This window comes from Pongo pygmaeus, chromosome 1 (assembly GCF_028885625.2).
Source record: "Pongo pygmaeus isolate AG05252 chromosome 1, NHGRI_mPonPyg2-v2.0_pri, whole genome shotgun sequence".
Taxonomy (NCBI): Eukaryota; Metazoa; Chordata; class Mammalia; order Primates; family Hominidae; genus Pongo; species Pongo pygmaeus.
The window spans coordinates 25,342,528-25,365,278 of NC_072373.2; the positions used below are offsets into that span (position 1 = coordinate 25,342,528).

The 22,751-nt window shown below is 41.9% G+C and overlaps 1 protein-coding gene across 4 annotated transcripts in view; it reads left to right on the forward strand.

Annotated features, from left to right (window-relative positions):
- Positions 1-22,751, forward strand: part of NVL (nuclear VCP like) — a 549,783-nt gene that overhangs the window by 501,205 nt on the left and 25,827 nt on the right. For 3 of the 4 annotated variants that reach the window (XM_063672577.1, XM_054492573.2, XM_054492567.2), the window contains 2 exons: positions 3,134-3,233; positions 21,009-21,115. In XM_063672577.1, coding sequence (XP_063528647.1) covers positions 3,134-3,233; positions 21,009-21,115 — 207 coding nt within the window. Of the gene's footprint in view, positions 1-1,211; positions 1,498-3,133; positions 3,234-21,008; positions 21,116-22,751 lie in introns of those variants that run through there. The other variant, XM_063672620.1, reaches the window with a different exon arrangement.

Genomic DNA, 22,751 nt, shown 5'->3' on the forward strand with positions numbered 1-22,751 from the left:
CAGGCTTGTATTGAACTTCTGGCCTCAAGTGATTCTCCTGCCTCAGCCTCCCAAAGTGCTGGGATTACATCATGCCTAGACCTAGGCTTCTATTTTTTATATAAATATGGTCATTCTGTCTTGATGACTTTCTCATGTACGTAATAACTTAAAAATATATATTGTATAATCCTCAGTCTGGATGCAGTGGAATTTACATAATAATTCTCCTGTTTTGGTCATTTAGATTGTTTCCTGTTGTAAATAGAACTCTACTGAACTTGTTTCACATATTTTTGTGCACCTGTGATGGGACTATGTGAGATAGATTTTTGGAAATGAAAATCAGGGTTGAAGATTGATATATATTAGATTTTGAAAGATAATGCTGTATCATCCTTCACAAAAACTATCAGTTACATGTGCCCACCAACAGTGAGTGAAAATAACCATTTCCTATCAACAATGGATTATACCCATCTTTTTATTTTTTGGCAGTTTTATTGGCAAATCATATTACATTTTAGTATACATGTCCCTGATTACCATGAGGTTGACTATCTCCAGTGATTTGAAATTATCTGATCATATCTTTCAACCCTTTTGCTATTGCTGCCTTTTTTTCTTTTTTTATATTAATTGGTACTCTATGATGGAAAGTAGTATTTTATTTAATTATGTGTTGATACTATTTTTCCCAGTCTTATGACTTATATTTAATTTTATTACATAGAATATTATAGGTTTTGTTTGTTTTCTGTTTTGAGAGTCTCACTCTGTCGCCCAGGCTGGAGTGCAATGATGCGATCTCGGCTCACTGCAGCCTCCGCCTCCCGGGTTCAAGCGATTCTTCTTCCTCAGCCTCCCATGCAGCTGGGATTACAGGTTCCCACCACCATGCCCAGCTAATTTTTTGTATTTTTAGTAGAGATGGGGTTTCGCCATGTTGGCCAGGCTGGTCTTGCACTCCTGACCTCAGGTGATTCACATGTCTCGGCCTCCCAAAGTGCTGGGATTACAGGTGTGAGCCACCATGCCTGGCCAGAATATTATGGCTTTAATACAGCAAAATCTATCAGTCATTCATGTATCGACTCTGAGTTTGTCTTGCTTACGTAGAAAAAATGTTTTTTACCCATTACTTCCTTATATTTTTGAGTATGGGTTATGATTCTATTAGTGTTATGTTACCAAGGAGTCATAATAAAGAGCACCAAATATTTTTTTTCTAGAGAAATCAGTGGGGTAAGCTGGGCGTGGTAGTTCATACCTGTAATCCCAGCAGTTTGGGCAGCCGAAGCGGGCAGATTGCTTGAGTCCAGGAGTTCAAGACCAGCATGGGCAACATGGTGAAATCCTGGCTCTACAGAAAAAAAAGAAAAAGAAAGAAAAATTAGCCAGGTGTGGTGGTGCATACCTGTAGTCCCAGCCACTTTGGAGACTGAGATAGGAGGATTGCTTGAGCCTGGAAGGCAGAGGTTGCTGTCAGCTGAGATCTCACCACTGCACTTCCAGCCTGGGCGACAGAACAAGACCCCTGTCTCAAAAAAAAAAAAGAAAGAAATGAGGTAAGCCCATTACCATCTCTGTACATAAAATTTATGGTGAAGAAAAGCAATTAATGACCAAAAACACAGCACCACTTTTCTCATTTCCTTCATTTAAAACTTTTTTGTTGTTTCTGTATCTAAGTGATTTATCCCTCTCCCTGAATTTATACCAACTCGCTGAATGTTTCCTTTCACTTAGATATTGCTGAGGTAGCTGTACTTTGTATTATTTGCTTCAAGGAAAAGAGAAAATACCTCAGTGTCCCAGATATTCCTGTATGTGTCGCACTAAAAAGATCTGGAACACCTGGCTGGTCTAATGGTGGTGGGTTATCAGAACTTATTTAACATTAGTGTCATCCAGGTGCAGTGGCACAAGCCTGTAATCCCAGCACTTTGGGAGGCCGAGGCGGAAGGATCGGTTGAGCTCAGGGGTTTGAAACTAGCCTGGGCAATATACCAAGAGGATCTCTAGAAAAAATATGAAAATTAGCCAGGCGTGGTGACACACACCAGTAATCCCAGCTACTTGGGAGGCTGAGGTGGGAGGACTGCTTGAGCCCAGGAGGGGAAGGCTACAGTGAGCTGAGATCACACCACAACACTCTAGCCTGGGCTACAGAGTAAAACCCTGCCTCAAAAAAAAAAAAAAAAAAAGTCTCACCAAAGTTGGTATACAAACTCCCACTGTTAAATTTGACTGGCTTTAAAAATAAAATAAAATGAGATCTAGAATACCTGATATACTGGGAAATTTGGGGTTCAAAAGCTTAGTCTAGGGCCGGGCGCAGTGGCTCACTCCTGTAATCCCAGCACTTTAGGAGGCCGAGGTGGGCCGATCACCTGAAGTCAGGAGTTTCAAGACCAGCCTGCCCAACATGGTGAAACCGCATCTCTACTGAAATTACAAAATTAGCCAGGCATCGTGGTACATGCCTGTAATCCCAGCTACTTGAGAGGCGGAGGCAGGAGAATTGCTTGAACCCAGGAGACAGAGGTTGCAGTGAGCCGAGATCACAACATTGCACTCCAGTCTGGGCAACAAGAGCGAAACTTCATCTCAAAAAACAAAACAAACAAATAAACAAAAAAGCGTAGTCTTGGTGGGGTGCAGTGGCTCACACCTATAATCCCAGCACTTTGGGAGGCTGAGGCAAGAGGATTGCTTGAGGCCAGGAGGTCGAGACCAGCCTGGACAGCATAGCAAGACCCCATCTCTACCAAAGAAACAAAAGCTAGCTGTAGATTTGCCCCAAGGGAAGTGTATTGTGACGGTTAGATCTTTGAGTAACTCAAAAACATCAGACCTTGGGATCTATGCAGCCTGAGATTGAGTCTCATTTCTTCCTTTATCTAGTGATGAGAACTTGGACAAATAACCCCTCTAAGCCTCACTTTCCTCTTTTAGACTGTGGGTAATAATAGGATTACTGGGGAGGTCCACTGATGAGAACACATTTTGCACAGTGTCTGCATATAGTGACTCCTCAGAAAATGATCGTTATCTCCTTTGCATGGGGAAATGTATTATTTTTATGCAGAAGAAAATGGGTTTTTTTTCCTTTGTATTGAGAGCTGATGGAACCAGATTTATGTCTTTTTAGACAGGGGCAAGTGTCCGCGTGGTGAATCAGCTACTTACAGAGATGGATGGTCTGGAAGCACGCCAGCAGGTTTTTATCATGGCAGCCACTAACAGGCCAGGTAAGAAATAAAAATATTGTAACACAGGTGAATCTAAAAACTTAGAGCATTTCCATAAAGAGATTCAGATAATTAAAAATAAAAGTAAAAACTTGTAGCATTTATAAACAATATAATTCACATGCGTCCTAGGAAAGGAAGATTAAATTTGGGCAATCCATTTTTGGTTCTGTGAAAGGAAACGTCATAGTTGAAATAAAGGGTTAGAAAGCTTTCGCATAAGCTATAGTAAAAAGTATAGTATTACTGCTTGGATCCCATGAGATTGCTTTTCTGTGTTGGTGCTTAGAAAGCTCTTTTTGGCTGAGAACAGTTGCAGCATACACTTTTTTTTTTTTTTTTTGAGACGGAATCTCGCTCTATCACCCAGGCTGGCATGCAGTGGCGTGACCTTGGCTCACTGCAACCTCTGCCTCCTGAGTTCAAGTGATTCTCCTGCCTCAGCCTCCTGAGTAGCTGGGATTGATTACAGGTGCTGCCACCACACCCGGCTATTTTTTGTATTTTTAGTAGAGATGGGGTTTCGCCATGTTGGCCAGGCTGGTCTTGAACTCCTGACCTCAGGTGATCTGCCCACCTCATCCTCCCAAAGTGCTAGGATTACAGACGTGAGCCACTGCACCTGACCAGCATACACTTTTGACCACAAAAGTATTTTCAGAATTTGTGTCTTGTGGTATCTCTCTGGCTTATAGGAAACAAAAACCAGACCTTCACTCTACTAGAAGTTAAAGATAGATTTTTAAGGTTTTATGCTAGAGCCATGCCCCTGTATCTGCCCTGAATAATTACTGAAAATTGTTTTCAAGGTTAAGCATTCTTTGAGGGATTCAGAAAAGGGCTCAAGACTACAGAAGTGCAGAAGATGGCTCAGAGTTACAACTCTAATCACATGCTTGATCTTTCTGGTGACCAGTCAGTCCCCTGCCTGAAGCTATCTGTGGGGCCGCTATGTGTCACCACATTAGCTCAAAAAAGATATTCCTGGCACTCAGGAAATTGCAAGGATTTTTGAAGATCTATGCCAGGAAAGGTGGGCAAAGACCAATTATATTCTGTAGTATACCATAGTAACCTTGGGACTATATTACTTTATCTTGCTGACCATCATTTTGGCACTTTTTAAATGAGGATTATAGTACTTAATTGGCAGGATTGCCACAAAGGTTAAATGATGTTGGTAATGTATCTACCACAGTGGTGTTAAATAGCACATAGCTATTTAGTAATTGTTATCATGTTCATAAGCAGTTTGGTAATAGTAGTGGGAACAGTCATTAGGTCATAAAATCACAGAGTCATCCTAGAAGAAAGTCCCTCAGAGTTGAACAGAATCACATCCTCCCTTTCATAAGCAGATACAGATCTTTTCTCACATATTTCAAGAAGATGCTTGTCTTAGTCTGTTTTGTTTTGCTATAGCAGAATACCTGAAACTGGGTAATTTGTGTTAAAAAGAAAAGAGATTCAGTTCTTCTAGTTCAGGAAGCTGGGAAGGTCAAGGTTGAGTGGCCTGCATCTGTCAAGGGCCTTCTTGCTGCATCACCCCAAGGTGAAAGGGTGGAAGAGCACAAGAGCATGCATGAGAGAGCAAAAGGAAAGTGGCCTGGACAGGAAGAAACCATGGTCCCATGAATAAGTGTGGACAAATAAAGTTTAATTAATTTTACCCTATCTTTGGACAGTTATCTCAACTGCCTGAGCTAAACAACTGTTTTCTTCAGCCTACCAAAAAGCATTTTGTATAGCAAAAGATTAGTTTCACTGGAGGAAGTCTGGAGAAGAGAGAAGCAGAGAGAGGGGGGATCCTGGGGAGTAGGAAATGAGGGCCCTGTTTCTCTCAAAAAAGCCTCATTGAAGAAATACATTGATCCAGTTTTTTCCATTATATGATCATCCTTTTTAAAGTGAGGAGCATAAATTAGTAAGGATGGGCTTAATATCTGTTAGTGGTAAGATAAGAAAATGCTAAAATTATTATCTGTTACTTTAATTGTTTGTACTATCTGGTTTTGATGTATGGCTTGTCATATGTGCAGTATATTAATAACATCATACAGAAACATAGTTAACAAATGAGTAGACGTTAAAAAAAAAAAAAGAAAGCAAGCAAGTGGCCAAGCTGGGCATGGTGGCTTATGCCTGTAATCCTAGCACTTTATGAGGTTGAGACAGGAGGATTGCTTGAGCTTGGGAGTTTTAAGAGACCAGCCTGGGCAACATAGTGAGACCTTGTGTCTATTATTTAAAAAATAGAGAGAGTGGTGAAACATATCCTTTTATCAAGAGTCCTCTCCTGTAATAACTTACCCACTCCCTTGAAACCAGCATTATTCATGAGGGCAGAGCCCTCATGACCTAATCACCTTTTAAAGGTCCCAACTCTCAACACTGTTTTATTGGGGATTAAGTTTCCAACACGTGAAATTTGGGGAATACGTTCAAACCACAGCATCAATCTTTCATTTCCTGTAATAACCTATTCTATTGTTAACAGCCCGCACCATATTTTAAGTTTGTTTATTTTATTTTATTATTTATTTATTTATTTTGAGACAAGAGTCTTGGTCTGCTGCCCAGGCTGGAGTGCAGTGGCATGATCTCAGTTCCTTGCAACTTCTGCCTCCTGGGTTCAAAGGTTTCTTCTCCCTCAGCCTCCCAAGTAGCTGGGACTACAAGCACGTGCCACTACGCCCAGCTAATTTTTGTATTTTTAGTAGAGACAGGGTTTCACCATGCTGGCCAGGCTGGTCTCGAACTCCTAACCTCAGAAGATCTGCCTGCCTCGGCCTCCCAAAGTGCTGGGATTATAGGCGTGAGCCACTGCGCCTGGCCTGTTTATTTTAAAACCTGTGTTAAGAATGGCAGAAATGGCAGATGAATCATAATGTGGTACCGGTGTTTTGTTTTTTCCCTATGTGTGTATATTGTCTTCCCCTAAACTCTTCCATCCTTTTTTCCCCTATAACAAATCTGTTGCATTAACGACCTACATTTAAAAATAAATGTTCTGGCCGGGCACGGTGGCTCACACCTGTAATCCCAACACTTTGGGAGGCCGAGGCCGGCGGATCGCAAGGTTAGGAGATCGAGACCATCAGCTAACACGGTGAAACCCCGTCTCCACTAAAAATAAAAAAACATTAGCCGGGCATGGTGGCACACACCTGTAGTCCCAGCTACTTGGGAGGCTGAGGCTGAGGCAGGAGAATCACTTAAACCCGGGAGGCGGAGGTTGCAGTGAGCTGAGATTGCACCACTGCACTCCAGCGTGAGTGACAAAGCGAGACTCTGTCTCAAAAAAAAAATAATAATAATAAACGTTCTAGATCTTCTTCACTTGTTTTCATGATTATTTGGCAGTTCTGCTCCATTGTATACTATCATGTGACATTGTTTTGATTGCTTATAACTTCTCTGCTTAGCTTTAAGAATTCCCTTCTTGCTTCATGTTCTGGTTAGCCGTTGCTGCATAACAAACCACTGTAAAGCTTAGTGCTTTAAAATCACCATTTGTGGCTGGATACAGTTACTCACACCTGTAATCCGAGCACTGTGGGAAGCCAAGGATCACTTGAGGTAAAGAGTTCAAGACCAGCCTGCTCAACATGGTGAAGCTCCATCTCTACTAATAATACAAAAATTAACTGGGCGTGGTGGTGGGCACCTGCAATCCCTGCTACTCAAGAGGCTGAGGCAGGAAGGAGAATCACTTGAACCCAGGAGGCAGAGGTTGCAGTGAGCCCAGATAGCATCACTGCATTCCAGCCTGAGCGACAGAGTGAGACTCCATCTCACAAAAAAAAAAAAAAAATCACCATTTTTACTTGGCTCACAATTTTTAGGTCAGGAATTTGGGATGGGCTTGTCTGGGTGGTTCATCTTGGATCCACATGCTATCAGCTGGAGTGGCTGGACCACAGAATCCATTTCCATAGTGGCCTCTTTACTCATCATGTCTTCACAATCCTTGGTCTCTTTCCCAACCCAGCTGCCAAATAATTATAATCTTTTTGGGGGTTTTTTGTTTGTTTGTTTGTTTGTTTGTTTTTGAGACGGAATCTTGCTCTGTCGCCCAGACTGGAGTGCAGTGGCGTGATCTCTGCTCACCGCAATTTCTGCCTCCCAGGTTCAAGTGATTCTCCTGCCTCAGCCTCCCAACTAGCTGGGATTACAGGCATGCGCCACCACACTCGGCGAATTTTGTATTTTTAGTAGAGATGGGGTTTCACCTTGTAATCTTTCTGATGTATTTTACTTTATACATTGAAAAACGTGTAAGAAGCAGTCATAAACTTTCTATATTCCAAAGAAGTCCTTGACACAAAAGATACTCTGAGCCAGAAGATCTACAGTCCATGGAGAATTTGTGTGAGCTTAATGGGAGAAGTAAGAAGTGGTAAAATTTGAGACATATTTTGAAAGTAAAACTAATAGGATTTTCTGGAATTAGACGTGGGATAAGAGAAAGAAAATAAATAAGGGCTATTCTTATTGTTAGATTGTTTTACCTATACTGGGTAAAACGTTTTGCCGCTTCTGAGACAGGGGACATTTGGAGAAAAGTTGGTCTATTTTCAGTTCTAAAATATCTGTTCAAGGAGATGAAAATAAGTTTATTTCACTTTCTTTACAAGTCCATATTATTTAAAACAATCACCAGTAATAACAACTAGGTCCTTGGAGCACCTACTAAGTGCCAGGCCCTCTGTTGGATGCTTTACCATTATAAACCTCACAACAGCCCTATGAGGAAACTACACGTGTGCAAAAGTTGAACCTTGGTGAGTGATATGGTTTGGCTCTGTGTCCCCACCCAAATCTCATCTCCAGTTGTAATTTTGACATATAGAGGGAGGGACCCAGTTTCAAATCAAATGGCAGGAAAAGCTTATAACAAAAACTGTAGTTTTCTCTCCCATTCCTTCTAATCCCCTGCCCAGAGGCAACCACTTGAGCTATTTTTTTTCCTTCATATTTTCAAATATGCTCTTATGGCTATTTCTTATCAATTTTAAACACTGCCCATTAACTTCATTTTAAGGTAGATGAAGATTTAATTATCTTATGTTCACCCTTTCTCCATACCCTCCACTCCCACCATCACTGCCACATCATCTGTCCTCTTCCCCATCCTCCCAGTATTGTAATATAGTTTGATCAGAACTCTTGGTTAAGTCACTAGTGTTTACATTACTATGGCTGGGTCACTGTTTCTCTCTGCTGACCCAAGCATGACACTGATTAGGTTTCCTTTCTCATAGAACTCTTGTTCTTGGATTCAGTGGCCCTCATTTTTTTCTTTTGCTTTGTTTTCTGTTACTGTTCATCACATATTTTATACAGCTGTCGATGTTATTTATTCAAACGATGTACCAGTTCCATTTGTTTGTTTGTTTCTGGAGACCTCCTTCTGGAGCTTTCCACCTTCCTGGCTCTAATCTGGACTGGTTGCTTTAGGCCTGTGGTCTAAACAGCTGTTATTTCAGGACTTCCTTGACTGTTTTCCTTTGTTTGCCCTTTGTTTCTGATCTCATAGGTTTTTTGTGTGTACTTTTTTTATCTTGCTTACGCCCTCATTTTGCTGGCACTTATCTTTCAGGGGCTTTTCTAAGAAAGATTATGTAGGAAGTAGATTTTTTTTGATTGCTTGTATATTTGATTTGTTTTTCCAAATGTGAGACCATCCCCCATAGTTCTTTTATATTTGAAAATATCTTTATTCCACCCTAATTTTGATTGGTAACCTAGCTGGGATATAATTTTGAGTTTAAAATTATTTTTTTTCATAATTTATAGACATTGCTTTTTTTCTTTTAAAGGTTCCATGTCATTCTCATTCTTTCTATGTGACTTTTTGTCTGTTTGTTTAATTTGTGTGCTTAGCACTTGGATCTTAAACCCTCCTGGACTGATCTCCTAAATGTCCTCTTTTTTCTTATTTTTCATCTTCTTGCCTTTAATTTTTTTCCCAATTATTGAGGTATTAATGCTTAGAAAGTAAATGAAAATACTGTCCTCTCACTGTTCCACCTTTGGTTATTCTGAAGAACTGGGAGAGCCCTTTTCTTTTATTTAATTTATTTATTTGTATTTTTGAGACAGGGTCTCACTCTGTAGCCTAGGCTAAAGTGTAGTAGTGCAATCACTGCTCACTGCAGCCTCAACCTCCTAGGCTCAAGAGATCATCCCACCTCAGCCTCTCACGTAGCTGGGACTACAGGCACGCACCAGTACACCCAGCTAATTAAAAAAAAAAACTTTTTTGTAGAGGTGACGTCTCACTGTGTTGCCCAGGCTGGTCTCAAACTCCTGGGCTCAAGCGATCCTCCAACCTTAGCCTCCCAGTGTGCTGGGATTACAGGCATGAACCACCGTGCATAGCCCTAGTCCTCTTCTAATGTGTGCTATATCAAAGTCCACATCTTCTTCTGGAAATAAGCGAACTTCCTTTTGCTTAACCAGAGGAAATGCAGTTCTTTGTACCCTAACCTTAGTCTCTCCTACATACATCTTTGCATTCCCTTTTTCACATACCAACTCCTGTAAACGATGTTCTCAGTTAGGGAACTGCCTGTTCCCCCTTAATCTATTATCTAGCTGTTTAAAAAAGATATTCCTGCACAATTATGAAACCCAAATATCTTATTACTTTCTCTTCTACTCAGTAATTATGTATTTTCTACCAGTAGTACAATCCAGAAAGAGTTTCTGCCTTCTATGCATGGCTCAGTTGAAAAAATAAATAAGGGCCAAGTGTGGTGGCTCACACCTTTGGGAGGCTGAGGCAAGAGGATCTCTTAAGGCTAGGAGTTCAAGATTAGCCTGGGCAACAAAGCAAGACCCCATCTCTACAAAATAAAATAAAAATTAGGCCAGGTGCAGTGGCTCACACCTGTAATCCCAACACTTTGGGAGGCCGAGGCGGGCAGATCATGAGGTCAGGAGTTTGAGACCAGCCTGGCCAACAGGGTGAAACCCTGTCCCTACTAAAAATAAAAAATCAGCCGGGCGTGGTAGCACGCGCCCATAGTCCCAGCTACTCGGGAGGCTGAGGCAGGAGAATCACTTGAACTCAGGAGGCAGAGGTTGCAGTGAGCCGAGATCGTGCCACTGCACTCCAGTCTGGGTGACAGAGCAAGACTCTGTCTCAAAAAATATAAAATAAAAATAAAAATTAGCCAGATGCACTGGTGTGTACCTGTAATCCCAGCTACTTGGGAAGCTGAGGCAGAAGGATCACTTGAAACCAGAAGTTTGAGGCCGCAGTGAGCTATGATTGCACCACTGCACTCCAGCCTGGATGACAGAGAAGACCCTGTCTCAAAAAAAAAAAAAAAAAAGGAAAAGAAAAGAAGAAATAAATAAGTAAATTATGATTAGATGTGAAAGCTTCTGCAGGGCAGGGATTCATTCTGCACTTTTATATCTGAGAGGTAGGTTCTAGTTAGAGTTTCTGCCCATTCTAAGCCCTTAATAATTATCAGATGAAGGCCAGGTGTGGTGGCTTATGCCTGTAATCCCAGCACTTTGGGAGGCTGAGGCAGACACATCATGAGGTTAAGAGATCGAGACTATCCTGGCCAACATGGTGAAACCCATCTCTACTAAAAATACAAAAATTAGCTGGGCATGGTGGCACGTGCCTGTAGTCCCAGCTACTCAGGAGACTGAGGCAGGAGAATCGCTTGAACTCGGGAGGTGGAGGTTGTAGTGAGCCGAGATCGCGCCACTGCACTCCAGCCTGGTGACAGAGCAAGACTCCGTCTCAAAAAATAATAATAATTATCAGATGAAAGAGTGGATGACTCACAGAGAAGGTATTTATTTCATTGTACTAAGATATTTACCACTGAAGTTCCAAGCTAAATAGAGTGTTTCCTTACACATCTAGTCTGGATGCTTTGGGTCATTGTTGAATGCATTTGAAGGTAATTGAACAATGACTTGGTGCCATGGTCAACCCTGTATGTTTTGCCCTTTGGCACAGTACTGCCCTTTTAAAATTAGGTTGTGCCCAGCCAGAACTTTGGCTGAGTTATAGATGCCATGATATGTAGTAGAGCTCAATAATCATTTGTTTACAGCTGGATGCGATGGCTCATGCTTGTAATCCCAGTGCTTTGGGAGGCCAAGGTGAGCAGATCACTTGAGGCCAGGAGTTCGAGACCAACCTTGGTTAACATGGCAAAAATCTCTCGCCAGGAGTTCGAGACCAACCTTGGTTAACATGGCAAAAATCTCATCTCTACTAAAAATACAAAAAAAAAAAAAAAAGTTAGCTGCTTATGGTGGCACACACCTGTAATCCCAGCTACTTGGGAGGCTGAGGCACAAGAATTGCTTGAACCTGGGAAGTGAAAGTTATAATGAGCTGAGATTGTGCCACTGCACTCCAGCCTGGGCAACAGAAGGAGACTCTGTCTCAAAACAAACAAACAAAAAACATCATTCTTCTTATTATTATTTGTTTAATGAATCATGAGTAGAAACCTATTTCATGAAGGTTGTCTGATCTTGTAATTATTTTCAATGGATATATTTATAGTATTGCTAGTGTGAGGATTCTTTTTTTTAAAAAGCTTTACTGAGATGTAAGTGGCATATCATAAAATTTACCCATTTTAAGTATACCATTCAATGGTTTTGAGTATATTTACATAGCTTTACAGCCATCCCAACAATCCAGTCTTAGAATATTTGCATCACCTGGGCCGTGTGTGGCTCATGCCTGTAATCCCAGCACTTTGGGAGGCCGAGGCGAGTGGGTCACTTGAGGCCAGGAGTTTGAGACCAGCCTGGCCAACACAGTGAAGCCTCGTCTCTACCAAAAACATACAAAATTTAGCAGGGCATGGTGGTGCGCACCTGTAGTCCCAGCTACTTAGGAGGCTAAGGCAGGAGAATCGCTTGAACCCGAAAGGCGGAGGTTGCAGTGAGCTGAGGTTGTGCCACTACACTCCAGTTTGGGCAACAGAGTGAGACCCTATCTCCAAAAAAAAAAAAAAAAAAAAAGTGCTCATCACCCTTAAAAAATCTCATGCCTGTTAGCATTCACTTTTCCTTTTCTCATCTCCAGCCTCAGGCAACCACTAATCTACTTTCTTTCTTTCTTTTTTTTTTTTTTAAATGTAGAGACAGGGTCTCATGTTAGCCAGGTTGGTCTCACACTCCTGGCCTGCAGCATGACCCCTGCCTTGGCCTCTCAAAGTACTGAGATTTTAGGCATGAGCCACTACTGGCCATCATCTACTTTCTGTCTATATAAATTTGTCTATTCTGGATATTTTATGTAAATAGCATTATACAATATGAGGGCTCTTAAATCTGGCTTCTTTAGCATAATGTTTTCAAGATTTATTCATATTATAGAATGTATCAATACTTCATTCCTTTTTATTATGAAATAATATCCCATTGTATGGATATACCACATTTTGCGTATTCACCAGTTGGACATCTGGGCTGTTTCTGCTTTTTGGCTATTATGAATAATGCTGCTATGAACATTCATGTATACATTTTTGTATGGACATATGTTTTAATTTCTCCTGGGTCTATACCTAGGAGTGGAATTGCTGGATCATATGGTAACTCCCTGTTTAACATTTTGAGAAACTGCTAAACTCTTTTCCAAAGTGGCTGCATCATTTTTATATTCCCACTAGTAATTTTGACATTAAAATATATGAGAGTTCTAATTTATTCGCATTCTTACTAATACCTGTTATTGTCTTTTTTTATTATAGTTATTCTAGTGGATGTGAGGTGGTATTTCATTCTGATTTGATTTGCATTTCCCTGATAACTGATAGTGTTGAGCATCTTTTATTGTGCTTGTTCATCATTTGTATGTCTTTGAAGATATGTCTGTTTGAATCATTTTTCAACTAGGTTATTTGCCTTGTCATTGAGTAGTAAGAGTTCTTTGTTCTAGATACAAATCTAAAATCAGATATGTGATTTACATATATTTTCACCCAATCTGTGGATTGTCTGTTCACTTTTTTGATGTCATTTGAAACACAAGTTTTTAATTTTGATAAATTCCAATTTATGTGTTTTTTCTTTTACCGCCTGCAATTTTGATGGTGTATCAATGGTGTAAAATCATTGCCTAACCGAAGGTCACTAAAATTAACTCCTGCATTTTCTTCTCATAAAATTTTAGCTGTTACATTTAGGTCTTTGATCCATTTTGAGTTAATTTGTTGTGTATTGTGAGGAAAGTGTGCAAATTGATTCTTTTGAGTGTCAGTATCCCTTGTGGGGCCCAGTGCAGTGACTCATGCCCGTAATCCCAGCACTTTGGGAGGCCAACACAGGAGGATTGCTTGAGCTCAGGAGTTCAAGACCAGCCTGGGCAACATAGTGAGACCTCATCTCTACAAAAATACACAAAAACAAAACAAAATTAAATGGGCATGGTGGTGCATGCCTATAGTCTTAGCTACTTGGGAGGCTGAGGCGGGAGGATTGTGTGAGCCCCAGAGATCAAGGTTGCAGTGAGCTATGATACTCCAGCCTGCACTACAGAGTGAGACCCTGTCTCCAAACAAACAAACAAACAAACAAACAAAAAACCACTTGTCCTGGCACCTTTGTTGCAAAGATTAATTACTCCCTCATTGAATTGTCTTGTTACCTTTGTTAAAAATTGAAGGTCCATTTGTAACAAAATAATGTTTTCCTAAAGTTAAAAGTTGCTACTGTTACCTCTCAATTTTAACTTTTTTTTTTTCTTTTTTAATTAATGTTTTTTACCCATGGCAAGCTGTAATAGCTTTTTTGAGGGGAGGGAGGTGCTTCATATAGAACAGTAGGTGCTGCTTATCAACAGATGAAAGGAAGGTTCTTTTTCAGGCAACCATCTCATTTGTGAGTGAATGCACTTTCTCTTTAAAATGTTGGGATTGTTAGTGCCATTTTTATTGTAAATATCAGAATTGTTATTTTTTGTCTTCTACCTAAGAATTCTGTCTCTTAGGCTTTCTCTTCTCAGTTTTCCCAAAGTTGAGAAAAGCTGGGTTGAGAGGGCAAAAGGAAAAAAAAAGAATTCTGTCTCTGACACAATTAGATAGGGAACCAGTTGGGAAGCTGTAAGAATAATGCAGGTGCAAGATGGTGGTGGTTTGAGCCAGGTGATAGCTGTGGATGTAGACAGAATCTGAATATATTGTGTCATAGGATTGACCTGATTTGCTAATGGAGGTAGTTAAGGATGTGGGAAAGTGGAATCAAGCATGGCTCCAAGGTCTGGGCCTGAAAAACTGGGAGAATGAGTTCACATTAACTAAGATGGGAAAGACAATGGTAGGGGCCTGTTTAGGGAAGAGCTAGGAAGAGATTAGCATCTCATTTCTAATGATGTAATACATAGAATCTTGCAGGAGCCTTTGGTGAAGTGTAGTTTAAGTCATCTAATACTAAAATTTATATGAAGTGTCCAGAATGCCTTTTACTGTAAATAACTTATTAAAATAATAAACTGCGTAATATTAAGTGTGATATTTGTCAGAGATATTAAGTGATTATAGGACTCCCAAACTAAGAATGCTTTATAATTATCATCAGTATTCCCCTTTACCTTGGGGCATGTAGAACTGGCTTTAAGATTTGTTTTTGTGGGGAGTGTTTTGTGGGTTTTTTGTTTTTTTTTTTTTTTAGATGGAGCCTCACCCTGTTGCCCAGGCCGGAGTGCAGTAACAGGATCTTGGCTCACTGCAGCCTCCGCTTCCCAGGTTCAAGCAATTCTCCTGCCTTAGCCTCCCGAGTAGCTGGGATTGCAGGCATGCAACACCATGCTCAGCTAATTTTTTTATTTTCAGTAGAGATGGGGTTTCACCATGTTAGCCAGGCTGGTCTCGAACTCCTGACCTCAAGTGATCCACCCGCCTCAGCCTCCCAAAGTGCTGGGATTACAGGCGTGAGCCACCATGCCTGGCATGTATTTATATATTTAAATTAAAAGATGTTTCAACAGCATGGTAATTGGCATAGAGCTGAGACAGGAAGATAAAAGGAACAGAAAAAAAATCCAGAAATATTCCTATGCATATCTAGATAGTTGATGTTTTTAAAAAGCACAAAGGCAATGCAGTGGAGAATGTATAGTCTTTTCAACAATGGTACTGGAGCAACTGAATATCCATATGCAAAAAGAAAAATTGAACCTTAATTCATACCTTTTACCACATATAAAAAATAACTCAAAATGGATCAAAGACCATTGAAAACAACATTATAAAACTCTTGGAAGAAAACACTGGGGAAATTTTTTTCTACCTGAATTAAGCAAAGATTTCCTATATGACATTAAAAGCATAAACCATAAAAGAGCAAATAGGTAAACTGAACTGCTCTTCGAAAGTGCCAATAAGCCAGGTACAGTGGTACACACCTGTAAACCCAGCTACTGAGGAGACTGAGATGGGAGGATCCTTTGAGCTCAGCAGTTCGAGGCCAGCCTGGGCAGCGTAACGAGACCCAGTCTCTTACAAAAATGCAAATAAGAGAATATAAAGATAAACCACAGACTAGGAGAAAATATTTGCAAAGCATGTATCTGATAAAGGATTAAAAACTACACCATTTTAGGCCAGGTGTGGTGGCTCACGCCTGTAATCCCAGCACTTTGGGAGGCTGAGGTGGGCGGATCACAAGGTCAGGAGATCGAGACCAACCTGGCTAACATGGTGAAACTCTGTCTCTACTAAAAATACAAAAAAATTAGCCGAGCGTGGTGGCGGGCACCTGTAGTCCCAGCTACTCTGGAGGCTGAGGCAGGAGAATGGCAAGAACCCAGGAGGTGGAGCTTGCCGTGAGCCAAGATCGCACCACTGCATTCCAGCCTGGACAACAAAACAACTCTGTCTCAGGAAAAAAAAAAAACCTACACCATTTTGGGCCGGGCACATTGGCTCACGCCTGTAATCCCAGCACTTTGGGAACCGAGGCAGGCAGATCACTAGGTCAGGAAATCGAGACCATCCTGGCCAACATGGTGAAATCCCGTCTCTACCAAAAATACAAAAAGTAGCTGAGTGTGGTGGTGCATGCCTGTAATCCCAGCTACTTGGGAGGCTGAGGCAGGAGAATCACTTGAACCCGGGAGTTGAGTTTGCAGTGAGCCGAGATCGTGCCACTGTACTCCAGCCTGGCGACAGAGACTCCGTCTCAAAAAAAAAAAAAAAAAAAAAACTACACCATTTTAAAAGTGGCCAAAAGGTACTTGAAAATTGCCAAGAAAGTAGATTTTAAGTGATCTACCACAAAAAAAGTAATAAGAATATGAGGTAATGCCTGTGTCGATTGTCTCAACTTGGCCGTTCCACAGTGTATACACATTTTAAAAACACATGTTGGCCAGGCATGGTGGCTCACGCTTGTAATCTCACCACTTTGGGAGGCCGAGATGAGCAGATCACCTGAGGTTGGGAGTTCGAGACCAGCCTGACCAACATGGAGAAACCCCGTTTCTACTAAAAATACAAAAAAAAAAAAAAAAAAATTAGCTGGGCGTGGTGGTGCATGCCTGTAATCCCAGCTACTGGGGAGGCTGAGGCAGGAGAATTGCTTGAATCCGGGAGGCGGAGGTTGCGGTGAGCTGAGATTGTGCCATTGCACTCCAGCCTGGGCAACAAGAGCAAAACTCCATCTCAAAAAAAAAAAAAAAAAAAAAGGCTGGGTGCTGCAGCTCACGCCTATAATCCTAGCACTTTGGGAGGCCAAGGCAGGTGGATCACGAGGTCAGGAGTTCGAGACCAGCCTGACCAATATGGTGCAACCCCGTCTCTACTAAAAATACAAAAGTTAGCCAGGCTTGGTGGTGGTCGCCTGTAATCCCAGCTGCTCAGGAGGCTGAGGCAGGAGAATCAACTTGAACCCGGGAGGCAGAGGTTGCAGTGAGCTGAGATCATGCCACTGCACTCCAGCCTGGGCGACAGAGTGAGACTCCATCTCAAAACAAAAAAAACCATGTTGTACAACCTAAATATGTACCATTTTTCTTTGTCAGTTTACAAAATTATTTAATCAACTTTAAACATAAAAATGGCCAAAAGATTTGTACAGTTACTTCACCATAGGAGGTGTACAAATGGTAAACTCATGAAAAATGCTTCACACCATTAGTCACTAGGGAAATGCAAATTAAAGTCACAATAAGCACTACAAACCTTAGAATAACTAACAAAGATTGAAAAGACTGGCTGTGCCAAATGTTGGCAAGGATATGGAGGAACTGGAACTTTCATGCACTGATGATGGGAATGTAATGGTACTAGTAGTTTGGAAAACAGTTTGGCAATTTCTTTTTTTCTTTTTTTTTTTTTTTTTTTTGAGACAGAGTCTTGCTCTGTCCCAAGGCTGGAGTGCAGTTGCCTGATCTCGGCTCACTGCAACCTCCGCCTCCCGGGTTCAAGTGATTCTTCTGCCTCAGTCTCCTGAGTAGCTGGGATTACAGGCATGTGCCACCACGCCCAGCTAATTTTTGTATTTTTAGTAGAGACGGGGTTTCACCATGTTGGCCAGGATGGTCTCAATCTTTTGACCTCATGATCCTCCCGCCTCAGCCTCCCAAAGTGCTGGGATTACAGGCGTGAGCCACTCCGCCCGGCCAGCAATTTATTAAAAGTTAAGCATATACCTACAGTTTGATATGGCCATACTACTGGTTTCTTACACTTAGGTAATTTACTGAAGAGAAATGAAAGCATATACAGCCTGGGAGCCGTGGCTCATGCCTGTAATCCCAGCACTTTGGGAGGCTAAGGCAGGTGGATCATGAGGTCAGGAGCTCAAGACCAGCCTGGCCAAGATGGTGAAACTCCATCTCTACTAAAAATAGAAAACTTAGCCAGGCATGGGGGTTGGGGGGGCACACTTGTAATCTCAGCTACTTGGGAGGCTGATGCAGAGAATTGCTTGAACCCAGGAGGCAGAGGTTGCAATGAGCCAAGATCGCCCCACTGCACTCTAGCCTGGGTAACAGAGTGAGACTCAGTTGTTAAAAAAAAAAAAAAAAAAAAAAAAAAAAGCATATACAAAGACTTGTACAAGAAAATTACTGACACATGAAACAACTTGGGTGAAACCCAAAACGATTATGTTGCATGAAAGAAAGCAGAGTACATATTGTATAATTCCACTTATATAAAACTTTAGAAAATGCAAACTAATCTATAGTGCCAAAACAGATAGGTGGCTGCCTAAGGATAAAGGAGAGCAGGTAAGGGCAGGAAAGAAAGGTTACAAAGCAGTCCTCAATAATTTTTAAGAGTGCAAAGGGATTCTGAGACATGAATATTTGACAACCTCTGCCCTCTAGAGTCAGAAGACCCTTAGGCTTGTTGAACCATGCTCTAGTATGATATTGAAAGTGTTATGCAGTAATATTCTTTCCTATTTCCAAGTATGGAATCCTAGCATTCCAAGAGAGAATTCCAACAATGAGCTGAACAGTGATGAAATCATTGAATAATAAGTATATAGGTTCCATAAGGTGGTTAAAGAACAACATCTAACAGGCTTGGAATTTTAGCTAAAAAGAGAATAATAATAATTTACCTCTTTGTAGAGGAGTAACTCATTGGTTAAGTCTTAGTAGGTTTATTAGAAACATGAATCTCATTAATTATAGCCTGTGTCTGAACATTGCGAGCTATAAGAACCCTCATATTAATGGTTAAGGGACTGTTGGAAATGATTTGATTTTATTTAAAATGGGGTCTTTGTGGAGGAGTCAGGAATGTTCAAAATGAGCTTCAGGTGTGGGGCTTGCTCTGCGCTCCTGATACCAAGGGTCTGGCAAGCACAAAGGAAGGTGAGAGAGTTTATCTGGGGGGACTCAAGGAAAACTTCCTGAAAGAGGTGTCCTTTGAGAATTCCCACAGGTATAAATGAGGAGGGAGACACTTCAGGGAAGGGAACCACTGAGAGCACAGAGAAGGCATGAAGCTTCTGGATTGTTTAGGGAACAGCAAGAGATTTGGTGTAAACAGGGTGTGGGAGTTGGAAGAATGTGTAGGAAGAATCAAACCAGAAAGGAAGATGGTCAGATCCTAAAGGGATTTCCTGCCATAGTGACAGCTGGAGGATTCATTCTGCAGTGGGAGCGGAATTTGAGAGAATTGGACGTGTATTTTAGGACAATAACACTAGCGGCATTGTAAAGAGGCCCAGAGAGAGGAAGTCTAGAGGCAGGACCATTTAGGAGGACTCACATTTTGCCTTGACTGAGGGTTGACGTAATCAGAGGAATGCCTGATGCAAATTGGTTAGAGGGAAGGGAGAAACCTGCCTGGTATTTGGGAGGTAGGGTGGGGTGGAGTGGAGTGGTGTGGTGATCATTATCTGAGATAGGGAATCCTGGAAGAAGAGCAGTTTGGGGCCGGAAGGTGGGGTGGACTTTTCATTTACTTAAGGACATATTTTGTTTTTTTGTTATTGTTTTTGAGATAGAGTCTTGCTCTGTTACCCAGGCTGGAGTGCAGTGGCACGATCTCGGCTCATTGCAGCCTCCGCCTCCCAGGTTCAAGTGATTCTCCTGCCTCAGCCTCCCAAGTAGCTGGGATTACAGGTGTGCACCACCACACCCAGCTAATTTTTTGGGTTTTTTTAGTAGAGACAGGGTTTCACCATGTTGGCCAGGCTGGTTTCAAACTCCTGACCTCAGGTGATCTGCTACCATGCATAGCCAAAGAGATGTATTTTGATGAGCAGAAGGTTTTCATTTAAATAAAATACAATTTGTTAATTTTTTATTTTTTATAAAGAGGTTCTTCTCATCTCATGTTAATTGCTTTTTTTTTTTTTTTTTTTTTTTTTTGAGACAATGTCACTCTGTTGGCCAGGCTGGAGTGCAGTGGCACGATCTCAGCTCACTGCAACCTCCATCTCCCAGGCTCAAGCAATTTTCCTGCCTCAGCCTCCCGAGTAGGTGGGATTACAGGTGTGTGCCATCACACCCGGCTAATTTTTGTATTTTTAGTAGAGACGGGGTTTCACCATATTGGCCAGGCTGGTCTGGAACTCCTGACCTCAGGTAATCTGCCTGCCTTGGCCTCGAAAAGTGCTGGGATTACAGGTGTGAGCCACCGCGCCCAGCCGTTAATTGCATTTTTTAAAAGATTTTATTTGGTCTGAGCACAGTGGCTCATGTCTGTAATCCCAGCACTTTGGGAGGCCCAGAAGGGCGGATTGCTTGCACTCGGGAGTTCAAGACTAGCCTGGGCAACATAGTGAAATCCTGTCTCTACTAAAAATAAAAAATTAGCCAGCCAAACATCTTATGTGCTCACTCATAAGTGGGAGCTAAGCTATGAGGACACAAAGCATAAGAATGATACAGTGGACTTTTGTGGACTTGAGGGAAAGAGTGGGAGCGGTTGAGGGATGAAAGACTGCACACTGGGTACAGTATATGCTGCTCCAGTGATGGGTGCACCAAAATCTCAGAAATCACCACCAAATAACTTACTCATGTAACCAAACACCACCTGTTCCCCAAAAACCTATTGAAGTAAAAAATAAATTAATTAATTAAATTAAGTAAAAGAAAAAAAAATTAGCCAGGCATGGTAGCATGCATCTATAGTCTTAGCTACTCAGGAGGCTGAGGTGGGAGAATCATCTGAGCCTGGGAGGTCGAGGCTGCAGTGAGCTGAGATCATGCCACTGCACTCCAGCCTGGGAGATGGAACAAGACTCTGTCTCAAAAAAATAAAAAAATAAAAATAAAAGGTTTTAAGACTTTTTTTCTCCCTTCTTCTCTAGATATAATTGACCCTGCAATCCTGCGCCCGGGCCGCCTGGACAAAACACTGTTTGTGGGTTTACCACCCGCTGCAGATCGCCTTGCCATCTTAAAAACTATCACAAAAGTGAGTAAAGGAAATGGTATATTTTTGTATGTGTTTCTCTTGTTTTAAATAGAGACAGTTATAAGAGGTAGTAATTTTGGTTGACTGATTACTTTCTCTTCTGTAGCTGTGTTTGCCCAGCCTATATCTCCCAAAGGGAAGGTGAACTGATCTTCAATTATTACTTTAAAATAATTTACATCAGATCATATTTGAAATGGAGTAGAAACTTTTAGAGAAACTGGCACTTTGGGAGGGTGAGGTGGACAGATTTAAGCCCAGGAGTTTGGTACCAGCCTGGGCAATATACTGAGACTCTGTCTCTACAAAAGATAGAAAAAATTAGCCAGATATGGTGGCACCCACCTGTGGGACTATGTACTCAGAAGGCTTAGGTGGAAGGACTGCTTGAGCCCAGGAGATCAAGGCTGCAGGGAGCTGTGATCACGCCACTGTACTCCAGCCTGGGCAACAGAGCAAGACCCTATCTTTTTTTTTTTTTTTTTTTTTTTTTTTTTGAGGCGGAGTCTTGCTCTGTCACCCAGGCTGGAGTGCAGTGGCATGATCTTGGCTCACTGCAAGCTCCACCTCCCGGGTTCACGCCATTCTCCTGCTTCAGCCTCCCAAGTAGCTGGGGACTACAGGCGCTCACCACCACGCCTGGCTAATTTTTTGTGTTTTAGTAGAGACGGGGTTTCACTGTGTTAGCCAGGATGGTCTCGATATCCTGACCTCGTGATCCACCCTCCTTGGCCTCCCAAAGTGGTGGGATTACAGGCGTGAGCCACTGCACCCGGCCCTGCAAGACCCTATATTTAAAAATAAATAAATAAGTGGGCCAAACACGTTGGCTCACGCCTGCCATCCCAGCACTTTGGGAAGCCAAGGCAGGTGGATTGCTTTGACCTCAGGAGTTCAAGATCAGCCTGGGAAACATGGGGAAACCCCATCTCTACAAAAAATACAAAAATTAGCTGGACTTCAATGGCTCATGCCTGGCTGAGGCTGGAGAATCGCTTGAGCCCAAGAAGTGGAGGTTGCAGTCAGCCAAGATCACGCCACTGCACTGAAGCCTGGGTAACAGACCAAGACCCTCTCTTAAAAAAAATTGAATGAGTTCTGTCATCCCACTTCTCACTACCTGGAACTAGTTTTTCTGCCCTTCACACATGACATTTTGAGGTCTGTAGAAGTGCTTTGTTTCTACATTTCTATAGCCTTGGGATGGGAGAAGGAGCTAAGCTGGTGGTGTTAACCCTTCTGGGGATGAAATCACTTGTACCTGGACCTGCTCTGTCCATCTAGTTGGAGATACCTCCCCCGTGGGAGTTGTCCCACTCCCATGGGGTTGTACCCAGTGCTGTCCAGCTCTCTGGAAAGTGGCATACCTTGGCAGTTCTTCCTGAATCTGCTGAAATCCCTTGATTGTGTGTGTCTAACTTTTTCTAGAGCTATCTTCTCCTCAGGCTGCTTGTCTCCAGCTTGGAATATTAATAGACATCACAAGATTTTGTTAACTTACCTTCTTTCTTCAATACTCCTTCCCAGGAAAGGAGGCCTAATTATCAGCCACTTTCAAATTTTCTCTTCGCACCCACTTTTCAACATTTGCAGCATGAAGGTTTACCCGTTTCTTTGGTTGCTACTGGTAAATTGT